General features: G+C 34.5%; 1 protein-coding gene across 1 annotated transcript in view; it reads left to right on the top strand.

The window, feature by feature from the left end:
- The window catches only part of USH2A (usherin), a 785755-nt gene that overhangs the window by 84662 nt on the left and 673397 nt on the right, over nucleotides 1-27696 (top strand). The window contains exons 4-8 of the mRNA XM_079900731.1: nucleotides 4669-4732; nucleotides 8345-8639; nucleotides 9609-9793; nucleotides 10263-10484; nucleotides 11630-11723. Coding sequence (XP_079756857.1) covers nucleotides 4669-4732; nucleotides 8345-8639; nucleotides 9609-9793; nucleotides 10263-10484; nucleotides 11630-11723 — 860 coding nt within the window. The remainder of the gene's footprint in view (nucleotides 1-4668; nucleotides 4733-8344; nucleotides 8640-9608; nucleotides 9794-10262; nucleotides 10485-11629; nucleotides 11724-27696) is intronic.

The raw sequence follows: 27696 nt of genomic DNA, 5'->3' as shown, positions 1-27696 counted from the left end.
AGCTCTTTGATCCAGGGCAATTTACCAAATTTCTTGGATGGCCAGTTTGTCAAATGAACTGTGCATAATGTTTTCTTTCTCTTTTCACTAATTATAAATTTTAAAGCAATTTGTGTTGGAAATCTAAAGATTTCTATGACATTTTAATAGAGTGGGGTTTTTTTGTTTGTTTATTGTTATTTCTTCATAACACTGCTTTAAGTAATAATTAGTTTGCACTTGCCTCAATTGCCTATTTGTAGACAAAGGGTAGAGGAACTTTCCTAACAGGAATGTCAGGGGATTAGGCTGCATCGAGCATTGTTTTCTTTGGGCTTTGGGTTGTGGGGTGTGCGGAAAACTGAGGCAGAGAAGTGGAGTGGGGGCCTACGGATATACTTTTTCTTAGAAGGTATCAATTGGAAACCTTTAGATTCATGAAGAAATATTCATATATGAAATATTGTTATTTTCTTAACTACAGCCTTTAATATAATTATAAGAAGAAAGATAAAATACACACTCACACAAACTCACACATAGACACTTACTCTTTTTATGCCCCTGAGTCCCATCTTTCTTTGCTCACATCTCCTGCTGCTTCTGAGATCAGCATCTCAGACTATTTGGTGTGCTAATTCTACTCTACATCTTTTATTCATCTGCCATAACCTCACTCTGCCCCAGGTTCCTCCGAAGCACCACCAAAAAACTGCAGCAAAGATAGATCAGACATTCCTTAAAACTCTATCATTAAGATAAAATTAAAAAATAGAATTGTTAAAAAAAACACATTTAAGGAAATAGTCATTTGGTGATTGGCCATTGCTCCAAGTTTAATTTAAAAAACACAGTTACTGGATTAGCATTATACTTTAGAACATACCATTGTTGTGTCCCCATGATTTAAACTCTAGCTAGAATTTTACCATTTTCATTGTTTTTCTCATTATTAAAAATAAAAAATACCTTAGCTTTCTTACATTTTTCTGTTCCTACTCTCCCTGGGCTTATCTGTTAGTACCTCCTAAATAAATATTTGGTGAGTTAATAAAATAATGTGTGGTTTAAAGTTGATATATACCCACATCTTGAAAAGTCACCTAATTCAAAGCAGATTGGGCTCTGAACCTGATTTGTCTTAGAAAAATTCTCATGAGGTGATGGAATTTTGAGACTGAGCTAGGATGCCACTGATACATGTGAATAACTCAGAACTCATGAGTAGGAGATTTTCAATTTATCCTCACTTACTGGAGATTTTCTAGATGAGGCATTTATCTTAGTTTGGAGAAGACCCAAGCTGATGCCCTGGAGCTTGGGGGTAGAACAGGTGGAATGGAAAAGTGGGGAGTCTTGTTCTTGGTAATGTGAATGCTCTGAAAATCAGGATGCGAAACAGATGACAATCACATTTAGGGCTGATGAGATGATAGATTTATAGGTTTATAAACTACAGAGAAATTTGATTTGGGGAAGATATTCTGGATAGAGATCATAAGTTGGGTCAGTAAATAGGCTGGCCAAAATATTAACTGACAAGTCCTATAATGTATATAGAGATAACTATGATTATTATTCACTTGTAATTAGCAAAATATATATTGGTCTGTAAGAATTTGAAAGGACTGTGATATAAACATAAAAGTTTTCTAAACTATAGACCAATTACTAGTAAGGAGATTAAAACAGTAAAAAAAAAAAAGTCAACAAAAAAGCCTAGGACCAGATGACTTCACTGGTGAATTCTACAAAGCATTCAAAGAAGATTTAATACCTAGTCTTCTCAAACTCTTCTCTGATCAACATGGAGGCAAAAATCCTGGACAAAATATTAGCAAACTGAATCCAACAAGACATTAAAAGGATCATACACCATGATCAAGTGGGATTTATTCCAAGGATGTAAGGATGGTTCAATATCCACATATCAATTGAGGTGATAAATCACATCAGCAAAATGAAGGATAAAAGTCATATGATCATCTCAACAGATGTAGAAAAAGCATTTGACAAAATTCAACATTAATTTATGATAAAAACTCTCAGCAAAGTGGGTATACAGGGAGTATATCTCAGCATAATAAAGGCCATGTATGACAAACCCACAGCTAACAATGGTGAAAAATATGAAGGCTTTTCCTGTAAGATCAGGAATAAGACAAGGATGCCCTCTCACCACTTCTATTCAACATTGTATTGGAATTCCTATCCACAGCAATTAGCAAGAAATAAGAAACAAAAGGAATCCAAATCAGAAAGAAAGAAGGAAAACTGTTCCTATTTGCAAATGACATGATATAGAAAACCCTAAAGACTCCCCCCAAAACCTGTTAGAACTAATAAGTAAGGTAAGTTGCAAGATATAAAATCAATATACAAAAATCTATTGCATTTCTATGCACAAATAATGAACCATGAGAAAGAGAAATTAAGAAAACAATCATATTTACAGTTGCATTGAAAAAAGGAATAGGGACTTCCTTGGTGGTGCAGTGGATAAGAATCCACCTGCCAATGCAGAGGACATGGGTTCAATCCCTGGTCCAGGAAGATCCCACATGGTGTGGAGCAACTGGGCCCGTGCGCCACAACTACTGAGCCCATGTACCACAACTACTGAAGCCCGCACACCTGGAGCCCATGCTCTGCAACAAGAGAAGCCACTGCAATGAAGAGCCTATGCACCACAATAAAGAGTAGCCCCTGCTCACCACAATTAGAGAAAGCCCGTGCACAGAAATGAAGACCCAATGCAGCCATAAATAAATAAACAATTTTTTTAACAGGAATAAATTTAACCAAGGAGGTGAAAGACCTGTACACTGAAAACTATAGGACACTGCTGAATGAAATTGAAGACACAAATAAATGGAAAGATATTTCTTATTCATAGATTGGAAGAACTGATAATCCTAAAATGTCCATATTATCCAAAACAGCCTATAAGTTCAATGCAATTCCTTTCAAAACTCCAAGGGCATATTTCATAGAACTAGGCCAAATAATTCTAAAAGTTGTAGGAAACCACAGAGATCCTGAATTGCCAAAATAATATTGAGAAAGAAGAACAAAGCTGGAAGTACCATTCTCCCTGATTTCAAACTCTACTACAAAGCTGTATTAATCAAAACTGTATGGTGTTGGCACAAAAACAAATACATAGATCAATGGGACATAACTGAGAGCACAAGAATAAACCCACATGTATGTGGACAATTAATCTCCAACAAAGGAGAAAGAACATACAAGAGAAAGGATAGTCTCTTTCCAGTTGGGAGAATTGGACATGTAAAATGATGAAACTAGATGACTATCTTATGCCATACACAAAATTAACTCAAAATGGATTAAAGACACCATAATATTCCTAGAGAAAGCATAAACAGTAACCTCGCTGACATCCAATTTATCAATGTTTTTGTGGATCTGACTCCAAAATCAAGGGAAACAAAAGCAAAAATAAACAAATGGGGCTACATCAAATTAAAAAGCTTATGCACAGTGAAGGAAACCATCATCAAAACGAAAAGGCAGCCTACTGAATGGGAGAAGATATTTGCCAATGATATATCTGATAAGGGGTTAATATCCAAAATATATAAAGAACTCATACAACAACAAAAGAATGAACAACCCAATTAAAAAGTAGGTAGTGGATATGAATAGACATTTTCCCAAAGACATACAGATGGCCAACAGGCACACATGAAATGATGTTCAACATCGCTAATTATTAGGGAAATACAAAACAAAACTGTAATGAGATATCACCTCATACATGTTAGAATGGCTATTATCAAAAGGATAAGAAATAACAACTGTGGAGAGGAGGTGGAGAAAAGCGAACCTTTTTCTGGGTTGGTGAGATTGTAAATTGGTGCAAACACTATGGAAATCAGTATGGAGATTCCTCAAAAAATTAAGACTAGAACTACCATATGACCCAGCTATTCCACTTCTAAGTATTATTTGAAGATAATGAAAACACTAATTTGAAAAGATGTGTGTGCCCGTGTGTTCTCTGTAACATTGTTTACAATAACCAAGATATGGAAACGACCTGTGTACCTGTTTCCATCAATTGATGAATGGATAAAGAAGATGTGTGGTGTGTGTGTGACATTCTTTTTATGAGTCTACATATTCAAGAGATGCCTATATATATATATATGTATATACATATATATATATATATATATATACAATGGAATACTACTCAGCCATAAAAAATGAAATCCATCCTTGTGGCAACAAGGATGAGCCTTGAAGGTATTATGCTAAGTGAAATAAGTCAGAAGGAGAAAGACAAATACTGTATAATTTCACTCATATGTGGAATCTGAAAAAGCCAATGCACAAAACAAATGCACAAATAAAAACAAACAAACCCATCAATACAGAGAACAGTTTAGTGGTTACCAGAGGGGAAGGTGGTTAGGAGTGGGTGAAACTGATGAAGTGTGTCAACTCATATGGTGATGGATGGTAATCAGACTTGTGGTTGTGACCACTTTGTACTATATGCAGATGGTGAATTATAATGCTGTATACCTGAAACTAATAAAATTAAAAAGTTTCATAGCTTTAAAAGAATTTCACTTGAACATTTGTCAACCGTTGCTGAGACTAAACTGAGACTTGCTAAACTGAGACTTCTCATATTATATACATATATGTATTTTTCAGGTTTAGAGCAATTTGTTGGAAGAATGCAAGATTTTCGATTATACCAAGTGGCACTTACAAACAGGTAAGCAGATCGTAAAACTTTATACCTGACGTGTAAGGGTAAATGATAAATTCATTTAAGTACGAGTATCATGAAGATTACAGCATTTTCCATCTTTACAGTATTTGGGAAACATCATCTAATTGATGTCTACAGTGTTTGCTGTGGCTTAGTCTATGGTTGTTATTCACTAGTGCTACTCTGTTGGGTAACTCCTCATAATATAAAATTGATCAAATTCTGTACAAAGGATTTCTTCTAAGAAAACTAGACTTTTGAACAAGTTGTATTATAGAATTTGGGATACATTTGTTTAAATGTTCTGTATGAAGTTGTTTCTGATACTTAAGAAACTGCTATACTTCACTCTGTATGATAATCTCTAGGTCCATCCACATCTCTACAAATGACCTTTTTATGGCTGAGTAATGTTCCATTGTATATATGTACCACATCTGTATCTATTCATCTGCTGATGGGCATTTAGGTTGCTTCCATGACCTGGCTATTGTAAATAGTGCTGCAGTGAACATTGGGGTGCATGTGTCTTTTTGAATTATGGTTTTCTCTGGGTATATGCCCAGTAGTGGGATTGCTGGGTCATATGGTAATTCTATTTTTAGTTTTTTTTTTTTTTTTTAACATCTTTATTGGGGTATAATTGCTTTACAATGGTGTGTTAGTTTCTGCTTTACAACAAAGTGAATCAGTTATACATATACATATGTTCCCATATCTCTTCCCTCTTGCGTCTCCCCCACCCACCCTCCCTATCCCACCCCTCCAGGCTGTCACAAAGCACCGAGCCAATATCCCTGTGCCATGCGGCTGCTTCCCACTAGCTATCTACCTTACTACGTTTGTTAGTGTGTATATGTCCATGACTCTCTCTCGCCCCGTCACTGCTCACCCTTCCCCCTCCCCATAACCTCAAGTCCGTTCTCTAGGAGGTCTGCGTCTCTATTTATTTTTAGTTTTTTAAGGAACCTCCATACTGTTCTCCATAGTGGCTGTATCAATTTACATTCCTACCAGCAGTGCTAGAGTGTTCCCTTTTCTCCACACCCTCTCCAGCATTTGTTGTTTGTAGATTTTCTGATAATGCCCATTCTAACTGGTGTCAGGTGATACCTCATTGTAGTTTTGATTTGCATTTCTCTAATAATTAGTGATGTTGAGCAGCTTTTCATGTGCTTCCTGGCCATCTGTATGTCTTCTTTGGAGAAATGTCTATTTAGGTCTTCTGCCCATTTTTGGATTGGGTTGTTTGTTTCTTTTAATATTGAGCTGCATGGGCTGTTTATATATTTTGGAGATTAATCCTTTGTCCATTGATTCATTTGCAAATATTTTCTTCCATTCTGCAGGTTTTCTTTTCATCTTGTTTATAGTTTCCTTTGCTGTGCAAAAGCTTTTAAGTTTCATACAGAATGAAGTAGGTCAGAAAGAGAAAAACAAATATCATATATTAATGCATATATTTGGAATCTAGAAGAATGGTACAGATGAACCAATTTGCAAGGCAGAAATAGAGACACAGATGTAGAGGACAAACATATGGACACCAAGGGGGGAAAGTGGGGTGGAAGGGTGGTGGTGGGATGAACTGGGATATTGAGATTGACATATATACGCTAATATGTATAAAATATATAACTAATAAGAACCTGCTGTATAAAAATAAATAAAATAAAATTCAAATTAAAAAAAGAAACTTCTATATCTGCCTTTTAAAATTGCTTTGCTGAATTTGTAAGTGCTAGAGAATGTAGAACAATGGAAATGATTAATTATTTTGATATATGGAAAGATCTCAAGAGACTGGGCTATTAGGCTTGGAGACAAGATGAGTGAGTAATCTGAAGTATTGTTATATATTTCTGTTTCCAGTGAACAAATAACTATGTAGACTTGGACTATATTTAATGAAGTATTTCCTCATCTTGAGAATAGGTGGGAAATCTTTCTTAGGCATTTTTCAAGACATGTAGGCTTACATTCTGTTCAGAAAGTTAAAGTGAAATTCTGCCTGAGACATCCTTTGAAGTTTGTTTCCCAAGTTATGATTTGATGATATAATAGTAAATTGTTGTATGGATGAGTTGCTCTTATTCACTTCAAAAAGAAGAATGTTTATTCCTATTTCTTTAAGGGAAATGTAGATTAGTATGGTGAATTTCCAAATGACAGGACTAGCTCTTGTAAAGTTGAAAAGCGTTGCTCTTGTGGTGCTGCAGTGGTCAGTGGTATGTCCATTAGCAATATACACATTTTTTTATTCGTCTATATGATCTAGAGATGCCTAAATATAGGATGCTGTACCACTGAAACACAGTCTTGGGGAGATTTACTGCCACTAGCCTCACCATCTTTTAAATCACCTTTGTCTAAAATTCTGATGAGAATTGCATTGCATTGCAAATAAAGATTTCCCTGAGATAAAGGTCTTACTGGATGGTCACTTTTGGCCCCATGCAACATGTGATATCAATTGAAAACTATGAATGAGATTTAAAGAAGAAGGCATGCCTTTATGCAATTTAGTGAATGAAAAAGCTTCCTACCTCCTCCATTGCCTTCGGTGGGGTTGGAGAGAAGTCTAGTCTCTCTACTTAGACCTGAGTTACTGGTGTTGGCCTATCTGAAATGTCTGGAAAGGTGCTATGTGGAAGAATGCCTATAAATAGAATGATTGATTCTGCTCTAGATCAGTATATTGCCCTTAATGGAAAAATTAAATATATCTGCCTGAAACTGGCGTTCTTCTTTGACTCTTGGCAGTGGCGATATGATCTGAAGCCATTGAAGCATCTTAGGGTGCCAGAATCTGTACTGATGAGTCACAGGAAACCATTGACAAATGGTCTTGGCCTCAGTCCCTTTGCCTAAAACAGCAGCAGATAAAATGATACTTATTTTCTTACTTCTTTCCCATGGATAAAGGAGAGACCCTATCTATAACTTTCATTATTTTCAGTACATTATTGTTCGCTCTCAGTGGTAAGTCAGCTGAACAACCTAAGTTAATGTTGCCTTTCTTTTTATTACAAGTAGGCCCAGTAAAATACTATATCTTAATAAATATCTTGATAATCAGTCAAGGACTTGTTCATGCTTCTTGATGTACAAAGTTAACACTTAAGAAAGTACTGTTTTTACACAGAGAATAGACTTGTGGTTGCCAAGCGGGGTGGGGGAGGGATGGAGTGGGAATTTGGGGTTAGCAGATGCAAACTGGTATATTTAGAATGGATAAACAACAAGGTCCTGCTGTATAGCACAGGGAACTATATTCAATATCCTGTGATAAACCATAATGGAAAAGAATATAAAAAAGAATGTATGTACATGTATAACTGAATCACTTTGCTGTACAGCAGAAATTAACACAACATTGTAATCAACTATACTTCATTTAAAAAAATAATACTGATGTTTTTGATATCCATTTTCTGAGAATGAGTATGTTTATATGGCCAGGAATGACTTTGATTTTATGTTCTGTTTAGAAAATTATTAAAGCTAAATGGCTGCAAATCAAAACAAAATAGTGATAGACATTGGTAACACCTCTTAGAAGATCTGTCACTGTTGAGCTATTGATCCTTACCGTCTGCTTCTTGATTCCCACAGAGAGATTCAGGAAGTTTTCTCTGGAGATCTGCCCAGATTGCATACCCAGTCACATTGCCGTTGCCCTGGCAGCCACCCTCGGGTTCCTCGTTTGGAACAGCGATTCTGTGTTCCTAATGATGCAGAAGACACAACCAATAATAGGGTGTTACGGCTGAATCCTGAAGCCCATCCTCTTTCTTTTGTCAATGATAACAATATTGGTACTTCGTGGCTTTCCCGTGTGTTTACAAACATGACCCAGCTTAATCAAGGAGTGACTATTTCAATAGATTTGGAAAATGGACAGTATCAGGTAATTTGAAACAGTGGGATGTGTGTTAGTTTCCAGCGGTGGCTTCAACAAATGACCACAGATTGAATGGCTTTACACAACAGAAATTTCTTATAGTTCTGAATATCAGTAGTATGAAATCAAGGTGTTGACAGGGCCATGCTCCCTCTAAAGACCCTGGGGAAGAATCCTTCTTTGCGTTTTCCAGGTTCTGGTGGCTCCTAGCATTACTTGGTTCATGGCAGCATAACTCCAATCTCTACTTCCTTTTTTCATGGCCTTCTTCCTTGTTTCTGGGTGTATGTCAATTCTTTCTCTTTCTTCTCTCATGAGAACCATCCTACACCCAGGATTATCTCCCCTTGAGACCCTTAACTTAATTACATCTGCAAAGATCCTATTTTCAAATAAGGTCACATTCACAAGTACCAAGAGTTCGTACTTGAACACATCTATTTGGGGACACATTTCAACTATAAAGTGAAAACTGAATTAGGCAATTGACCATTACCTTACTAAAGTAGTGTATTATAATGTATGAAATAAAAATATTTCAAAGAAGGTATGTAGGACCTAATATTTTAGAGAAAAATTAGAGATTTGTGTCAAAATTATATGAAATATTGAAACATCTTTTCAATATTAAGTAGCACAAATTAATAACAACTGAGGTCCTTATTTTAAATTACTACTTAAGAAGAAATATATAACAATTATTTCATATAAGTAATGTTCTTTTTTCATCTTTATAACAAACTTAATATTAATTTCCACCTTAATTTATAAAATTCTTGAGAAGAGGGACATATCTGCAATTATAGAATGTGTGGCCTTTACTATATGGCTATGAAATTTCTGGATATCTAATAAATATTTGGTAATTATCATTAAAAGGAAGTAAGTTATTATATTTGAATCTAACAATTCCATGATTTATACTGATGGGTCAAACTTAAAACTTCAGTGACAGTAATTAACATCCATCTTCAGGTGTTTTACATCATCATTCAGTTCTCTAGTCCACAACCAACAGCAATAAGGATTCAAAGGAAGAAAGACAACAGCCTAGACTGGGAGGATTGGCAGTATTTTGCTAGAAATTGCAGCACTTTCGGAATGAAAAACAATGGAGAATTGGAAAATTCTGATTCTGTCAACTGTCTTCAGCTTCCCAAGTATGAATATTTTTAAATGATTGTCTTTGAATGTATTTAGGAGTTAATTTTAAGAGACTAATGAGCAGTAGTAACCTACATGTAAGCTAACCAGGTTGGTAGAGACTTCCTTCTACTACCAACTTTCTTAAGGCCGATTTTTCTAGGACTCCTCCCTAAATTGAGTTTTAAACAATGTTTAAAATTCTTGTAAAACTTTAGAGTATCTCTTGCTTACAGTCTCACTTGTGCTTTAAAATTGATTTTCAGATTGTCTACCAAGTTATCTATATTAATAGGATTTTTATTATGTCCTCAAGGAAATGTTTTACTATATTTTTCTGTAATGCTCTTATATTGTTTGTATATGAAATATATGGAATATGTTTGTTCTCCCAGCATGAAGAATTTAAGCTATTATTAATATTGTGTTGTGATTTTTGTTTTGTCAAAAATATGAATATCTTATGGTTTCAAATTTCATCAACAGTTTTACTCCATATTCCCGTGGTAATGTCACCTTTAGCATCCTAACACCTGGACCAAATCATCGTCCTGGATACAATAATTTCTATAATACCCCAGCTCTTCAAGAGTTTGTAAAGGCCACACAAGTACGACTTCATTTCCATGGACAGTACCATACAACTGAGACTTCTGTCAGCCCCAGACACAGATACTACGGGGTCAATGAAATCACCATCACTGGAAGGTAGTGTTCATTACCAAGGTTTCGAGTGTGATTTTCATTATGAATATTGTTTCTAATTAGACTTTTGTCATACTTATTTTAAAATACATTAACTAAAATTTCAGAGCAAGCCAGATTCTAATCTTCATGTACTGAATTGGTTTCATAATCTTAAGATTTTGTGGGGAGATTTGTATGCAAGTCTTTGCTGTACATAATATCACACTGTTATAAAATCAATTTTCAAAAGCTGTTTGGTTTAGAAGTTATGATACTATGAATCCAACTTAGAAAATATTTACCAAATATTTTGCTTAGTTTGTTCTGGAATATAATTTTCAAGTATTCTTGAAATCAAAGAGCAGGAGCTAGATTTAGAGTTACAACTATAGTACCAGCTAGTTTATAAGTGTTGGGCTTGGTCTCCCTGAGTCCACAATTCACAGTTTTATGAGGAATATCTGTTTTCCTTTAAAGGAAAAATCTCATATACTCTAATTAATTTATAGATATCTGATCTAATTGAGAACAAATTTAAACAAATGAATACCTGGAGAACTAGGAGGCAGCATACTCCCTAGTATGGAAATAGTGCATATATAGACAATATTTAAAATTGGTTTGTACTAGAAGAATGATATATCTTGTGAATAAAGAACATCTTTCAAAACAGATCAGAATATCAACATGTAAGTGTTATTTGTTAAGTCATAGCACAATGAAAAAATAATACTATTAAATTTTCACCATCTAATTTTGGGGAAAAAATTGGAATTTGTTAACTTTATTTTCCAGTTTATTCTGAACTGTATAGTCTTAACTGTGTTGTCAGTAGTTGCAGTAAATGCCTTTTCTTGGCAGGTTTGTCACATGGTTAACATAGGTGTAAACAACCCAAGATGGGCTTGAAAATTTCCTTCATGGTCAATGTGGTTTGGATATTAATGACGATCCTTCCCGTACTTAAGTTAATTTAAAACTGTTATGAATATACACATGATTAACGAGAAACTAATTTTTGTGTTGATTAACACATTTGTCTCCCTTGTTGGATTCACATAGTGGAGATATATATATATATATATATATATATATATGTAGGTCTTTAAATATATTCATGATTGAGCTGGTGTTTCTAAGGAGTTGTCTGACGCTCATGTTCACAGGTGTCAGTGCCGTGGTCATGCTGATAACTGTGACACGAAAAGCCAGCCCTATAGATGCCTCTGCTCTCGGGAAAGTTTCACTGAAGGACTTCATGTGAGTTCTCTGTTTATGCATGGGAATCTCAAAAAAGAGGGGTTGGGTTGTTGAATATAAATTCCTTAAACTTGATTTGGTCTAATTTCTGGGTTTGAATAAAAGGAAATTGATATGAACTTAAAATGTTAATTATTTCAGAAAACTTTTAATAGAGAAAAATTAAAGCCATCAATAAATTTGAAAATTTCATTTAAAAATACTCTAAGAGGGAAATAACAACTAATACTAAACCCAGAGATTTTCTTTTTCCTTTCTTTTCTCATCTTTGTTTCATCAGCATTCTCATGTTTATCATATTTTATAAAACAATTTTTAAGGTATCTGAATAGATGGCACTAAAAGAAAAAGGGTCACATTACTACACCTAAAGGGTAAATTTGTGCAAAGGTACATAGAGAGATCTTTATGTACTTCCATCAATCAAGTTTAATCATTACTGATATCAGGAATTTTAAGTAGTTAATTTGAAAATCTACAGTAAAATTACTTAGAAATTACATTATTTTAGCTTGTCTGTGATCATCAGGGTAAGTTTCATAGTTGAAGTGGAAATTTAGCTACATCTTTAGGAATAAGAGGTAAATGAAAAAAATTTGAGAGAGGTTTGTTAGAAATATTCAGCATAAACATCAGTAACAACTCATATGAAAGAGGGTTACAGCAGCAGTAACAATCATACCAAAAATAAGAGTATGGAGTCTTCAGTAAATGGTGTTTGAAGCAATTGGCTGCCAATTTGTAAGAAAATAAAGTTCGAGGCCTACCTCATGGCATGTACAAAAATCTAGGCGCTTAAAGAATTAAGTGTAAAAATAACTAAATTTATTAAAATAACGATTAGAACAGTATTTCTAAATCTCAGGTGGGGGGGGTCTGTATAAGTGTAGCATATGAAATACACAAGAAACAAGCATATCAGGAGTCATGAAAAAATATTGACATATTTTTTCATATAAATATTTTAAATTCTTTATAGTGTAAGGACTAAAATAACTATAGTGTAATGATAAGTGATGGGGCTGATAGAAAATATTTACATCGTGTTAACAGATAAAGATTTGAGAGCCCTCTGAAAAGGCAAAACACACTGTTCTTCTACAACTACTGCTTACACTTCTGACGCCAGATGCATGGGGTTTTTCTACACAAAGCAATTCACTTCTCTGTGGACACCAACTGGGTGTCCTACAATTTAATTCAATTCTGACACTAACTGGAAGTATCACAGACCCCATGGGTTTAGAGGTCAGTCCCACCAGAGGAGCTCTCACTTTAGATGCCAGCTGCAAGTAGTGGGTCCCCAGGTTAACTACAACTTCGGTCTGACTTAGCTGCAAATTGGGAGTTCCCCAACCCCCTTTTTGGTTTGATAATTTACTAGAATGGCTCACAAAACTCAAGTAAATACTTTACTTATTAGACGACCATTTATTATAAAAGGATGCAACTCAGGAACAGCCCAGATGGAAGGGATGCATAGGGAAGGTAAGGAGGAAGGGGCGCAGAGCTTCCGTGTCCTCTCTGACCATGCCACCCTCCCAGCACCTCAATGTGTTTATCAATCTGTGGGCTCTCTGAACCTCTTCAGCCAGAGTTCTTATGGAAGCTTCATTATGCATGATTGATTAAATCATTGGCCGTTGGTGATTGAACTTGACCTCTAGGCCCTGTCCCTCCCTGGAGATCCAGAGATGGGGCTGAAAGTTCCAACCCTCTAACCCTGGCAACCAGCCCCTGTTCTTAGGGTGTTTCCAAAAATCACCTCATTAAAATAAACTCAGGTGGGGTTGAAAGGGACTTGTTATGAGTAAAAAAAAGATGCTCTTTTACCTTTTTGTTCTGGAGCTATTTTAGGAACTGGGGACAGAAACCAAATATTATAACAAGATATGTCCCTATCATTCTTGTCAGTTGGGAAATTACAAGAGTTTTAGGAGCTGTGTGCCACAGCCCAAAAATATAATATATTTTATTATGTCACAAACTCTAATACACAAAAACACTTTAAGAATAATTAGAAAAATAATAATGATAAGGAGCAAATATGTTAACAAGTATTTTACAAAGAAGAACTGACAATTTTCAACAAACATATGAAAGTTTACCCAACCTCAGTTTTAATTAGAAAATTGCAAATTATAATAAAATATTGTCTTTAACCTATCAAATTAGCAAAAGTTTCAAAACTGGTAACATTTAGGTTTGTGAGAATGTGAACTTTTTATATATCATTGACGGAACTACCAATTGGTACAAAAATTTTGGAGGGTAATTTGGCCATATGTATATTAAAGTAAAGTTGTAAATACAGTGAGTTACACTATGTAGTTGTCATTCTAAAAAGCAATTCTGCATTGACAAGAGTATGGAATGGTTGTATCTGTATCTGTGGTTACATAAATATGGGATTATAGGTTAGTGTATTTTAGCTTTTAAAATAATAGCACTGTCTCTGGACTCCTGTATGACTTGTGAGCTTCCTTGCCTCCTAGATCTTTCCCTGACTTGTTTCGTTAGTCACTTCACTTCTCTGTGTAGTTTGTTTTAGAATTTCATGGAATATCTTATTCTTTTAAGACCATCTGTAAAGGATTTGGCAAACTCCATTTCTGTCGTCTGAGATTCTTAATCTAATTTGTTTTTGACTACAACATTAGTGCCTATAGTTCAATGGCAAGAATATGATCTAAAATGCAGGCTTCCTCTGGCACATTTAGGATGTAATGCTGATCTTCAGTTTCAACTCATGGTCTTTGCTTTGGTTACAGCCACCTTTCTTTCTATGTGCTCAAACCAAACCTTTCATGTTCTAATTCAGAGGCCCCTTTCAACTTTTTCTCCAGATCATTGCTTTATACTGCTGACCTTTTTATTTATACATTTAGTCTTCCCCATTAGTTGATAATCCCTCTGAAAAAAGGAACCTTCTACAGTTTTTGGATATCTCACACTGGAGGCTTTGAGTTTGATTTGATTAGTATATCATGAAAACAAATCTTTTGAAAAAGCATTGATTTTAATGTTTCATTGTATGGCTTATCATGTTGTCGCAGAAAGGAAATTAATTGGATTAACTTGATTGACTCACTCTTTATTCAGCCATAATTGTGTGTTTAAATTTTGGGGATTTTGATTTGTTCTTGATTTTAAAGTGACATTTATTTGGTTTTTCTTAGTGTCTTCTTTTAATCCTTTAAGATAGACACTTCTTTCCTGGCAGTGATTTCTTTCATTAACCTCACCCTTCCTCTCCAAACCTATTAATTACCTAACTAAAAAATGCTCTGGGATGAATTGAATAAGGCACTTTGATCTGAATCTGTCTAGTAAATGCAAACTGAGGACTGGCTAATACATTCATTTGATATGTTGTTATCTGAGCTTCTCTTGCTTTATTTTGACTAGTTAGTTCCTCTCCTCCGCCCTCACCCCCATCTCTCTTCCTCTCCATGCCTCATTCCATTTTTTCCTTTTTCTCTCTCTTTAACTGCTCCTGGTTAAATGATATTTTATGATTCTTGCATGATTTCATGCTTCCCCTTAAAAATAGAGCCATTAAATGTATCACAGCTTATGATTGGTTTCAGAAGTCAAGTTGGGATTTTCAGACTTGGTCTCAGGTGGTGACTGTTGGATTATGAACTAGTGAAATAATTAACTATAATTTAGGTTGAGAATATGTTTTAATGCTTCTTGTTTCGACACTAAGTGCCTTTTGAAAACAAAAGTTTCAAAGTTGACTTTTCTGTTATTTTCCTCCTGTCATATTTTGATAATTCGTGACTGTAGCCATAAATAAAAAAGCAACAAATATCATTCACTTACCAAAGTTTTGGCAAATGCAGCTGAAGGGAAAAAATAAATAGACTGTTAAGTTGAATGATTTCTCAGTCTTACGATATTTTCAACCATGTGTTGAAAATAAAAAATGATTTTATAATGCATTCATAGCATGAGCTTCTCTTTTGTTATCATTCTAGATATTTTAATACATGTGGGACTTAGGTATCTGAAAAAGTTGTCTTAAAATAATTTGGAAATATATTTATTCAAATGCTTTTCACGTTGTTCCACTTTTTAAAATAATAAGTTTTGGTATATAAGTCATTCATATCCTATTGGAACCAATGTTCTTTTTAAAGATCTGGACATAATCCAAAAAGAATGTCTTCAATTTCACAGTATTATGCTAGCCATTAATAATATTACTCAATAAACAGGGCTTTTGTGAATTATATTACAGCCATTTGGTAAACAGATGAAAACGTAAGATTTGAGAATATGCCAGTTCTGGGCAATTGTCAGTCCTATGAGAAAGTGTTTTTAGCGGAAGTGAAAATGAATGAAGTCGGGGGAAAGGAATGGAATGGTGAATTCAGAAGCAAGTTCATATGTGGAGCCATTCTAGAGAATTTTCTGTATGAAACATTCTTTAGTTGTTTATAAAGTTGATGTTAGGAGCTGGTGGTCCTCAGGTGGGAACAGTGTTTAAATAGTTTTTTCTTTATTTTCCAACAAAAGTTTTCACTTTTCTTTCGTTCTTTTTTTTTTTTGGTTACACCTCTGAATTCTCTTAATTAGAAAGTAGTCCAATACTATGCCCATGTTCCCCATGGCAACAGTTGGCTAACTCAGGGTAGCAATTACCATCTTCAGAGCATTATCACTGTTCAGTTGCTGCTAAATTTACTACTGTCCTTAGCTTTATATCTTGGTGACCTCATTCATGTTAACTACCTGTCTTCAGACACTTTTAAACTTCTGAACCCTAAAAAACAAAACTCACTAATTGAGACTTACACTAGTAGCCAGAATACATGATTATTTATTTTGGGTATAGCTGGATTGGCAGTCTATGCCAATCTATAGCTGGATTGGCAGTCTATTAGCTCCTATTTATTTTGTGCATTCATAAAATTATAAAACTAACAAATAACCAAAAACAACTCAAGAAAATCTATTACCAAAAACACCACTGATTCTAAGATGAACTTAAAGGCACACTTACTTTTTCTTAAACGTTTTGTGAAACCTAAAGCATTTATCTTCGGGAGACTGACTGACTCTGCTCAGTGCTGTTGGACTGGGAACTGACATATTTTGGTATGGTATTGGCAATTTTAAGGCTTTGACTTTAACGTATTATGTATGCAATAAATTAGAATGGCATAGTTCATTAATAGAGAATAATTTTTGCGTACTGCTACATTTCTTCCCTCCAAATGACTGAAGCAGTGAGTAATTAATTTACTGATCCATTTTAGGATTAATCTATGGAAAAACAAATCCCAACAGACTGGACGCTATTCAAAAACTTTTGAGCAGAGTTGAATGTTTTAAAGTTGATTTCAGGATTACATGGCATTGAACTTGCATGGATCATATGATTGTTGATACTCTTTTAAAATGAGTAATTTTATTTTATTTGGATAATTATTTTCATTTATGTATTTTTAACATCAATAATTTTTTGAGATAATTGTAAATTCATATGCTAGTGTAAGAAATAACACAAAGAGATTTCTTGTCCCCTTTACCAAATATGACTCATGGGAACATCTTGCAGAACTACTGTTTTTCCTTTTTAAATCAACTTTCTTGAAGTATAATTTGCGTACAATAGAGTATACCCATTTAAAAATATATAGTTTGGGGCTTCCCTGGTGATGCAGCAGTTGAGAGTGCGCCTGCCGTTGCAGGGGACACGGGTTCGTGCCCCGGTCTGGGAAGATCCCACATGCCGTGGAGCGGCTGGGCCCGTGAGCCGTGGCCGCTGAGCCTGCACGTCCGGAGCCTGTGCTCTGCAACGGGAGAGGCCACAACAGTGAGAGGCCCGCGTACCACAAAAAAAAAAAAAAAAAAAAAATGTATAGTTTGATGAGTTTTGGCAAATGTATCCCCTCATGTAATAACAACCATGATCAAGATATAGAATGTTTTCCTCTCCCCACTCTTTTGTGTTCCTTCGTAGTCAATGTCTCCTCCCAAACCTCAATCCCAGGAAACCACCAATCTGTTCAATGTCACTGTAGATTAATTTTACCTGTTCTAAAATTTCATATCATGGAGTTATTCAATATGTGTTATTTTGGTACATAGGCTTTGTCGACCTGAAAAATGCACAATGTGAGAGTTGTGAGTTAAGTTTTATTTGAGGCAAAATGAGGACTGCAGCCCGGGAGACAGCATCCCAGATAGCTCTGAGAAACTGCTCCAAAGAGGTAGGCAGGTAGGTCAGTATATATGTGATTTTGGTGAAGGGGGAGTACATGCAGTCGAGCACATATTGTTTTGCAGAAGGTCTCTGCTAGTCACGAGGAGCAGACATCACCACGAAGGATTTTAGTGCTTTTCTAGATATGAGGAGATACAAGAATTGGGCTCATAAAATTGGCTCCTGAAAATATCTATCTGAAGACCTGTTCTACCCATTTTTCCCAGAGCACAGAGTGCCTCATTGCTGCTCTCCACCTGAACTCCTTTCAGGGGGGTGTTGAAAGTCAGCAGCTGCAGCAGCACATAATTTAATCCTTGTGGAGGTAGATGGCCAGTGCCCATGGCGAGGGCCAATTTGTCATTGACAGCTTCTACATCCCATCCCCACAACTCCTTTGTACTTTATAGATCATTTCCTAACTAGTCGTATTATTAGCTTTATTGTAATAAAGTACCTCTGGTCCACCTGCTCAGGAAGTCCATTATAACTATCAAAAAATATGTGTTAAGATCATGGCAGAATACAACCTAGGAATTGGAAGCTTGTGTATGGAACTAACTAGCCTATGTCAACTAACATGGTGGCATAGCTACAGTATAGGTCTTACTTCTTTTCTCCTCCTGTCTGGCACTTTCTTTACCTGGTCTAAGAGTTCAAGTATTGATAGAATCTAGCTTTAAGAAAAGTGTTATCCATTGAAACTTGCATCCTTAGAATTTTTCATTTTCTTTTAATAGCTGCATGCACCTTTCAAGGGCTCTGGGCCAAGAATGATGCGCTGACCACTGCCTCTGCCAAGCACAGGCACTTTGTTGGCTACTTAACTAGTCTTTCATCATCGTGTGACATCATTGTCTGCAGGGGTGGTCAAGCATTCACAGAGCAATTTATTAGGAACCATGAATACGTCCTTTATTCTGTGGCTCTGATTTGTGACCCTTTGATAACATTAATCATGGATTTTATGAATTTTAACTAAAATCACACCATCAGTATGCATTTTTGTTAGTATTATAAATAGCAGAGCCAGCTTAAAGCATTTTATATAATAAACTTTCCTACCATTCAATAATTTGAATGGTGCCAGCGTCACACTCTACATTGCTTTCTATGTAAATGAATATTTCCTGTTATTTGAGAGAGTGTATTCCTTTAGAGCACTGAAGTCCAGAAGTATGAGTCATCATGACTAACTTGTGTCATATTTTTATTACACATCAAGCTTTATGACTTCTTATGTTTTCTTTTTGCTCACAGAAATTTTTTACTGTAAATGTATTTCATTTTATACGATAGTTTTGTAACACTAATGAATTAATTCATTTTCACGTAACTAGCATTCTGGCAGTTAGTATTATAGAATCTCCATTAGAGGTACATTTAGTGAGTCAAGGTCAAGAATTTCATTTCCTATCTGACACGTGGATGATATTATTAATCTTTGAAAAACACTTATACTTGTTTCCCTGAGATAGGTATATACATACATGTCTTTAAAATGCAAGTTTAAAATGTGAAAAAGAGGTTAGGATCAAGGGGATAGATTGAGACAGCTTTATAGAAGAAGTAAATAGAGATGATGAACATATACAAATGAAGAAATATGATATTTAAGGGGATAAGGGTAAATAATTGTCCAAAGCTGAGGAATGGCATGATTCTTCTGAATCCTAAGTAGACTATGAAAAAAATACATAGGTAAGATATAATGAATCTGATGATCATCAGAGACCAAGAGTGGATACTAAAAAGTAACCAGAGAGAAAGATAAATTATTTATAGATCTGAATTTATAAGAAACTGTGACATTGGATATCTCAATCCACAATAGAAGCCAGAAGACAGTGGAATAGTGCAATACCTCTGAATTCCAAAGAGAAAGTAACCAACAAACCTAGAATTGTATTTGTAGCTAAACTATCAATTAACAACAAGGGAGAAAAAATACATTTTTGTCTAACAAAAATTTATCAACTTTACCACCAGTAGATTCACTAAAAGAATTTTTAAAGGCTATACTTCATAAAGAAATACAATGATTTCAGAAAAAAAGGCCTGATGTGCAAGAAGGAATTATAAGCAAGTGAACCAGTAAATATATATAAGCTATATTAAATAATAATATTGTTTAATAATGATATATTTAATAATAAATGTAAACTCTATTAATAATAACATTATAGATGGTGGAGTGTATGAAATAGCAAGATACTCCTAAAATGGACATTAAAATACAATTAAGGGAAAGGAATATATTCGACTCCAGCCCCCTCTAGTCATCCTGCTTTGTCTAAGGGGTCAGACTGAGGGATTGTTACACACTCATTAAAAGCCTGAGACCTAATTATAGGGCTATTGAACACTTCTCCACACCCCACACCTTAGACCACATCACTAAAGGCATATTTTTATGGAGTTCCTTTAATCCAGTACATAATGTACAGTTTTCAAAAAAAAATTAAAAGGCATACTAAAAGACCAAAAGTAAAGTTTAAAGAGACAGAGCAAACTTCAGATCCAGATTCAGATATAGTAGAAATGTTGGAATTATCAGATTGGGAAGTTAAAACAACTATAATTAATATGCTACAGGTTCTAATGGGAAAATGATATAATACACAAGAACAGATGGGTAATGTAAGCAGAAAGATGGAAATTCTAAAAAAAAAAAGAGATGCTAGAGATCAAAAACACTATAACAGGAATGAAGGATGTCTTTGATGGATTCATTAGCAGACTGGACACGGCTGAAGAAAGAATCTCTGAGCTTGAGAATATGTCAATAGAAACTTCCAAAACTGAATAGCAAAGAGAAAAATTATTTTAAAAAAAGAAGAATATCTAAGAACTGTGGGACAGTTACAAAAGATATAATATATGCATAATGGAAATACTAGAAAGAGAAGAAAGAAATGGAAAAGAAGAAGCAATAATGACTGAGAATTTCCCAAATGAATGTCAGACACCAAACTACTAATCCCAAAAGCCTGAGAACACCAAGCAAAATAAATTCCAAAAATTTACACCCAGGTATATCATATTCAAACCACAGGAAATAAAAGATAAAGAAAAAATCTGAAAAGAAACCAGAAAAAAAAAACACACCTAACCTATAGAGGAATAAAGATAAGAATTACTTCTGACGTCTCAGAAACCATGCACACAAGGAAAATTAAATATTTCAAGTGTTGAGAGACACAACCCACCAACCTAGAATTCTGTAACTTGCAAAATTATCCTTCGAAAGTGAAGGAGAAGTGAAAACTTTCTCAAACAAAGTTGAGGGAATTTGTTGTCAGTAGACTTGTTTGCAAGACATTCTTCAGAGAGTTCTTCAGAGAACAAAGAAGTTCTTCAGAGAGAAGGAGAATGATATAGATCAGAAGCTTGGATCTACATAAAGAAAGGAAGTGACTTAGAGATGAAATAAGTGAAGATAAAATAAAACATTTGTTTTTCTTATTTTAATTGATCTAAAAGATAAAAATTTGTTCAAAATAATTGCACGATATGTTGGGTTGGCCAAAAAGTTCGTTCAGATTTTTCAGTAAGATGGAAAACCTGGATGAACTTTTTGGCCAACTCCATACTTGATGATTATAGCTTATGTATTAGTGAATCAAGTGGCAACAGTGATACAAGGGACAGAAGAGAGGATCCAGGGGTGCTTTGTTTTGTTAAAGTACTTATTCTACCCATGAAGTGGTGTAGTGTTATTTGAAAGTGGACTTAGATTAATTGTAAATTATTGTAAATTAGTTGGAAATGCATATTACAAACTCTAGGACATCCACTTTTTTAAAAAGTAAAAAAAAAAAAGAAAAGGATAATTGATATGCTGAGAAAAGAGAGCAAATGGAATCACATCAAATGCACAGTTAAAACAACAAAAGGCAGAAAGAGTGGAAGACAAAAATAGAATCAAAGAATGAGGGCAATGAATAGAAAAGAGTAACAGATACAGTAGGCATTACTCCAAATATGTCAGTAATTACTTTAAACATCAATGGCCTAAACATCAATTAAAAGAGTTTGTCAGAGAGGATCAAAAACATGACACAACTATACATTGTCTACAAGAAACCCACATTAAATATAAAGACACATATAGATTAAAAGTAAAGAAATGGAGAAAGATATATCATGTTAACACTAATCAAACGAACACTAGAGTAAATACTGAAATATTAATTTCAGACAGAGCACAGTTAAGAGTAAGGAAAATTATTAGTGATAAGATGGGGTATTACATAGTGGTAAAAGGGTCAAATCTACAAGGAGACATAACAATCATTAATGTGCTTGTGCCTAACAACAGAGCATCAAAGTACACAAGGCAGAAACTGATAGAAGAGGAAGTACAAATAGATGCAGTCACTGTCATAGTTAGAGTCTTCAGCACCCCTCTCTCAGAAATGGGCAGATCCAGTAGGCAGAAAATCTGTAAGGGCATAGTTGAATTCAACAACACTTTCAATCAACTGGATATATAATTGAACACCTGTAGATTACTTTGTCCAACAATTGCAGAATATGCATTCTTCTCAAGCTCACTTGGAACATTCACTAGATTAACCACATTCTGGGCCATAAAACGCACCTGAACAAACTTAAAAGAAAGCATACAATGTGTGCTCTCAGACCACTTGGTTCCAACTGTGGGAGGATATTTTATACGTGTATATAGGAGTACATATTTTGGTGGATCAGACGAATAGGAATATCCAAAGCAAAACCTACCAAATGATGTGTATGGTGGAAACATTATTGAAAAATATTTAAAAGACCTAAATTATTGGAGAACCACACCATGCTCATGTAGAGGAAGATTTAATATAACAGATGTCAATTCTCCCCAATCATAATATAAATTCAGTTTAATTCTAATCAAAATATTACAACAGATTTTTTTTCTGTGACTTGACAAACTTATTCTAACATAAAGATGATTAGAGGAGTGAAAACGGTGGAAATAAATTTGGGGAAGATAGTGGCAGGGTCTTGCCCTTCGCAATAATGTCTTATTATGAAGATAAATAACATTTTTCCCTTGGACTTTTGGGCACATGAAGCACAAACTAACAAAGGAAGAAATTGGTAAACGTGGCTATGTTAAAATTAGAAACTTCTAATCATCAAAAGCCACCTTTTTAAGAAAAGAAAGAAAAACTACAGACTAGCAGATGATATTGGCAACACAATGCATATAACAAAGGGAACTTTTAAATCGTACAAACTAATTGAAAAACTTACCAAAATAACGAATGGGTAATTCACAGAAGAGGCCAGAAGTGGCAACTTAAATGGTCAATCTACATATGAAAACATCTGAACCTTTGCTGGTTATTGATAAAGTAACCAAAACTATGAGATAACGGTTTATACCCATGAGGTTGGTAAAGATGAAAAAATCTGAAAATTTCAGATGCTGACAAAGATGTGAATTACGTACTGAGCACTGATACGCCACTGATGGGAAGGTGCCACCACTGTGGAAAAACAATTTGCAAATATTTAAATGAAATACAGCAGTGGATATGAATGAATATAGGTATTGTGTCAACGTTAGACTTCTCAAACAATGGAGTGCAAAAAGCTTGTTTTAGAATAATACATACAGTATACCATTTATGTAAAATTAAAACCATGTAGAACAATACTATGTTACAAGTAATACAAAAATATAAAGTATAAGTATCGAGAAATACTTGTGAATGAATATTACTAATTTCAGATGTTATTGGTAGGGTGGAATGTATACGGCATTTTATTTTATTTTCATCAGGTGGTGAATAAGGAACACAATTATTTGCTGTTTTTATAAATTTTGCATGTCTTAAATATCTCAACATAATTTTCCTAAAATATAATAATTTGATTTATTAACCTATTAGGAACATATTATCTACGTTAAGTATTCATCCTATCGGTAAAGACAGTGGAGGTGATGCTGCTCTCTTCAGCATGGAATAACCATTACAAAATTAATGATTACTGTGTACGCTTATTGTTCTAAAGTGAAGCTTCATCATTTGCTCTCTTCATTTAACAAATATTTATGAAATGCCTTGTATATGTAGAGCCTTATGCTAGAGTACAACCATAAAATCTTGATTATAGGTGCAAGTATTTGAAAATACTGACGGACTTTCATTTATGAAATTCAAAAAAGATTCCCTAGAAGACACTAATTACTATAATAAATGGGGATGACTTTAATACAAACAAGTGATTCAGGCTGACAATTTGTCAACAAATATTGTTGACATTTTAAATCTTAAAAGGAAAAATTAATTGCAACTATACTAATAAAAGGATTTTTAATTTACTAATGTAGTACTCATGTCTAGCACTAGATAAAATTTGGAATGTAAGTTGGCTTTATATCCAAATAGTAACTCAAATGTATTTTTATGTCTACTCATTAAACTAAACGACAGACATAATGGATCGTGCTTCTTAATATATGAATCCATATTTTGTATTATGTATATTATTTGGAACAGTTGCATGTAAAGAACATTTTTAATATAATCCATTTCTTTTTCATTAAGTTTCTTTTCAAAATATGCAGTTTATACTATACAAATGTGTTCTTTACTCCAGGCCATATTTTCTGGCCCACAAACAGGGTTAAATTATTATATTACACAGTAGAATTGCTTTGGCTTGGCCACTACCCACAAACTTGAGCAAATCTTAAAGTCCTCCTTATGGACTCTTGGGGGAACATGTTGTATCTTCACATGTGTCTTTTTAGTGCACTGAACAAGTCACACAATAAAAAGAAAGGGGGGAAAAAAAGAACAGAAAGCTCAAGGGAAAAATCAAATATCAAACACCATCAATATTCAAAATTAATGAATAAAACTCTGGAGCCCATCATCCAGGTGCTTCTGCTTCATTCAACGACTAGCCATAGTTAGATGGTCTGTATTCACAAATCACATGGTAAAAAACCCTGTGCTTAAAAGTACATAGGCTATCAGTTATATTTATACAGAGACGATGTGTAGAACTGAATCAGTTGTCTGAATAATTCTGCCTACAGTCTACTTTTGCAAGTGTAGATTTTGTTTCACACATTATTAAAATTTGTTTTATTGGATGATTTTCTAATCATTGCACAGTGCCTGTAGAGGTACAGACAATGCATTGCATGAATTAGAAAGTTTCTAAAAGTAGCCACCACATATTAATAGTTGAATTGCCAGACAGGCTTTGTATATTAAGTATTCACAATCATTGTATTGCCACCAATGTCTGATCAGTATTGTCGAATAGTATTAGTAGTTATTTAATTGATGCTATTAATTTTAGCACCTACAAAGCAGGTAAGTACAATTTTTCTGTGGGCACTTTAATTATATGAGAATTTCTAACTAGGGGAAAGATAATTACTGAGAAAGGAATAGATCATTGAAGGCTAAATACATGAACATTTCTGTCTTCTCAATGGTGAAGCATGGTAATTGTTTTAAATTTGCTAATTAAGATTACATAGTAATCCACAGGTAAAATTCTGCAGGTAAAATATTGCATTTACCTTTAAACCTTTTATGTTACTATTTAATTAAATACTGCACGTACTAAGGTACCATCCTGCAGCATGTTATAAATGTAAGCAATCTATTAGGTCATTCCTCCATACATTCATGCATTTATCAAACATATATTGATCACTTATTGTGTACAAAGCATTCAGCCATTTTCTGTCTAGATTGTCTCCAGAGTTGGAAGTTTTATCTATGCTTCCACACCCACCCCACCCAATCTATCATGATGATAAATTAACAAGTTTGTGTAACAATACCTTTATGATTGGAACGTTAGAGATACCTAGAGAAACTTCTATTGGAAAAAATAGTTACATGAGTACACTGAAGTTTTTATGTTTATAAAGATGATTTCTCTATCTAGTAGACAAAAGAAATTACATGAAATGGCATCATTTGAATTACACTACCACTACATTCGAAGGAAAGAGGAAGCTTGAATAGGGCCTGAGGACAATTATTATTATTAGAGATTTAAGACAAAATTTCCAACATACTGGTCTGGCTTCTACTGAGGAGAAAGGAGCAATTTACAGACCTTCCAAAGATCTCTAATTCATTTAGGCCATTTGGGAATAGTGTAACAAATAAGCTCTTTTAGCTCAGTAAGTAGTACTATACTGACTAAAAAGTGAGCAGTTTATAATCTCTCACTTTGAAACAGATTGCCTTGTTTCCCTTCCCATAGAGGCAGGGGCTGCCTACATACCTCTGAATTTTCCAGCCAGGAGTGGGGTGACTCCTAGTTTGGGTTTCCTGGGCTCTGCCATCCAGTTTAGACACTGAACAGAAGGAGGTAAGAATGGACATCTAGCCATAGTGAATCCACTCAACACCTCCCTCCCTCAGAGGTCATTTTCTATCCCTGGAGACAGTCTAGCATGGGGATTAGGAGCAAGGGCTATCTATCTACCTATGTGTGTATGTACATATGTATCTATCATTTGTGTATCTAAATTGAATACCTCCTATGTGTTAGGGCTTCCTCTAGGCCCTGGAAATACAGTAATGAATAAAAACCAACAAACTTTCCTGCCCTTAGAAATTTTTACATTCTAGTTTATACTAGTTGACATTCTACGGGATGATTTTAGAAATTTATTCAATTTCTTTCCTATTCTTCAGTTTTCTCAGTTGTAAAATGGAGGTAATAGCAGCTACTACTCCATAGGTTGTTGGAGAGATTTAGTCATCAAATATATATGAAGCACTTAGGCCTGACACCATAAGCCTTAGCTATTCTTAGTACATGGGAAGCATTGCCTAGATAAAGACATCTGTGGGCATTTTACTGTTGAGGGTAGGAAGGGAAATAATTTTGTCTCACTTCTGGTTTTTTTGCTAGAGCCAGGAATGAAAGAAATGAATTCACTGATAGAAATGAGCTTTCATTGCATCAACCGTTCATTGATTTATTCACTCATTCATACATTCATTTGTTCATTCCCTCACCCAGTAAGCATTTATTGAGCAGTTACAAAGTTCCAGCCATTATGCTGGGATTCATTCGATCAATAAAATCTGGTTCCTGCTTAAGGAAGCTCAGAATCTAACAAGGACAACGGAGAAGTAAAGTACTATTATAATATTCTATGATAATTGCAGTGATTTTAAAAGTATAGACAAAATGCTATTTTCTCTATGCATGCTTAAGGAGATAAGTCAGTACCCATAGTTCTTCTTTGCACCTCTAAAATTTTAGCCTGTATGGTATGCACTAGACTTTAAAAAAAGGATTATTTCATTTATTTACCAGAATTGCGGAATTAACTACTCTTTGTAAATTTTCCAGATGTGATCTTTTAAAATGAACATTAAAAGAAGTTTTAATCTGTTTTTTGAAATCATTCAAAAACAAATTGTTCACTTCCTCGTTTTCTTAACCTGTGACTGTTAAAGACAAGTTGTTTTTGATGACTCATGGTCATCATTATGAACTTGAGCTTTCAAAGGGCATTGAGTCTGTTGGACGGTTGAGTCTGTTCAACTCTTCTGTTAGTAACTTGTGGGACGACCCCATCCACCTCCCATCTTCCCATGGCCCTTATGTATTTTTGGCTGAGAGGACATTTTCTTCTTCCTTCCTTCAAAGACACATAATGAGCATTTAAGATTGCTGGATAAGTGACTGAAGAAATGTGTTGCTGCTATAGTTACATTTTTGAAAATGGGACTATTTGTATGTACTTTTTCTGTA

This window comes from Stenella coeruleoalba (genome assembly GCF_951394435.1).
Source record: "Stenella coeruleoalba genome assembly, chromosome: 1".
In the NCBI taxonomy this organism is placed as follows: Eukaryota; Metazoa; Chordata; class Mammalia; order Artiodactyla; family Delphinidae; genus Stenella; species Stenella coeruleoalba.
The sequence above is the reverse complement of the archived record's forward strand: the minus strand, read 5'-3'. Positions and strand labels throughout refer to the sequence as shown.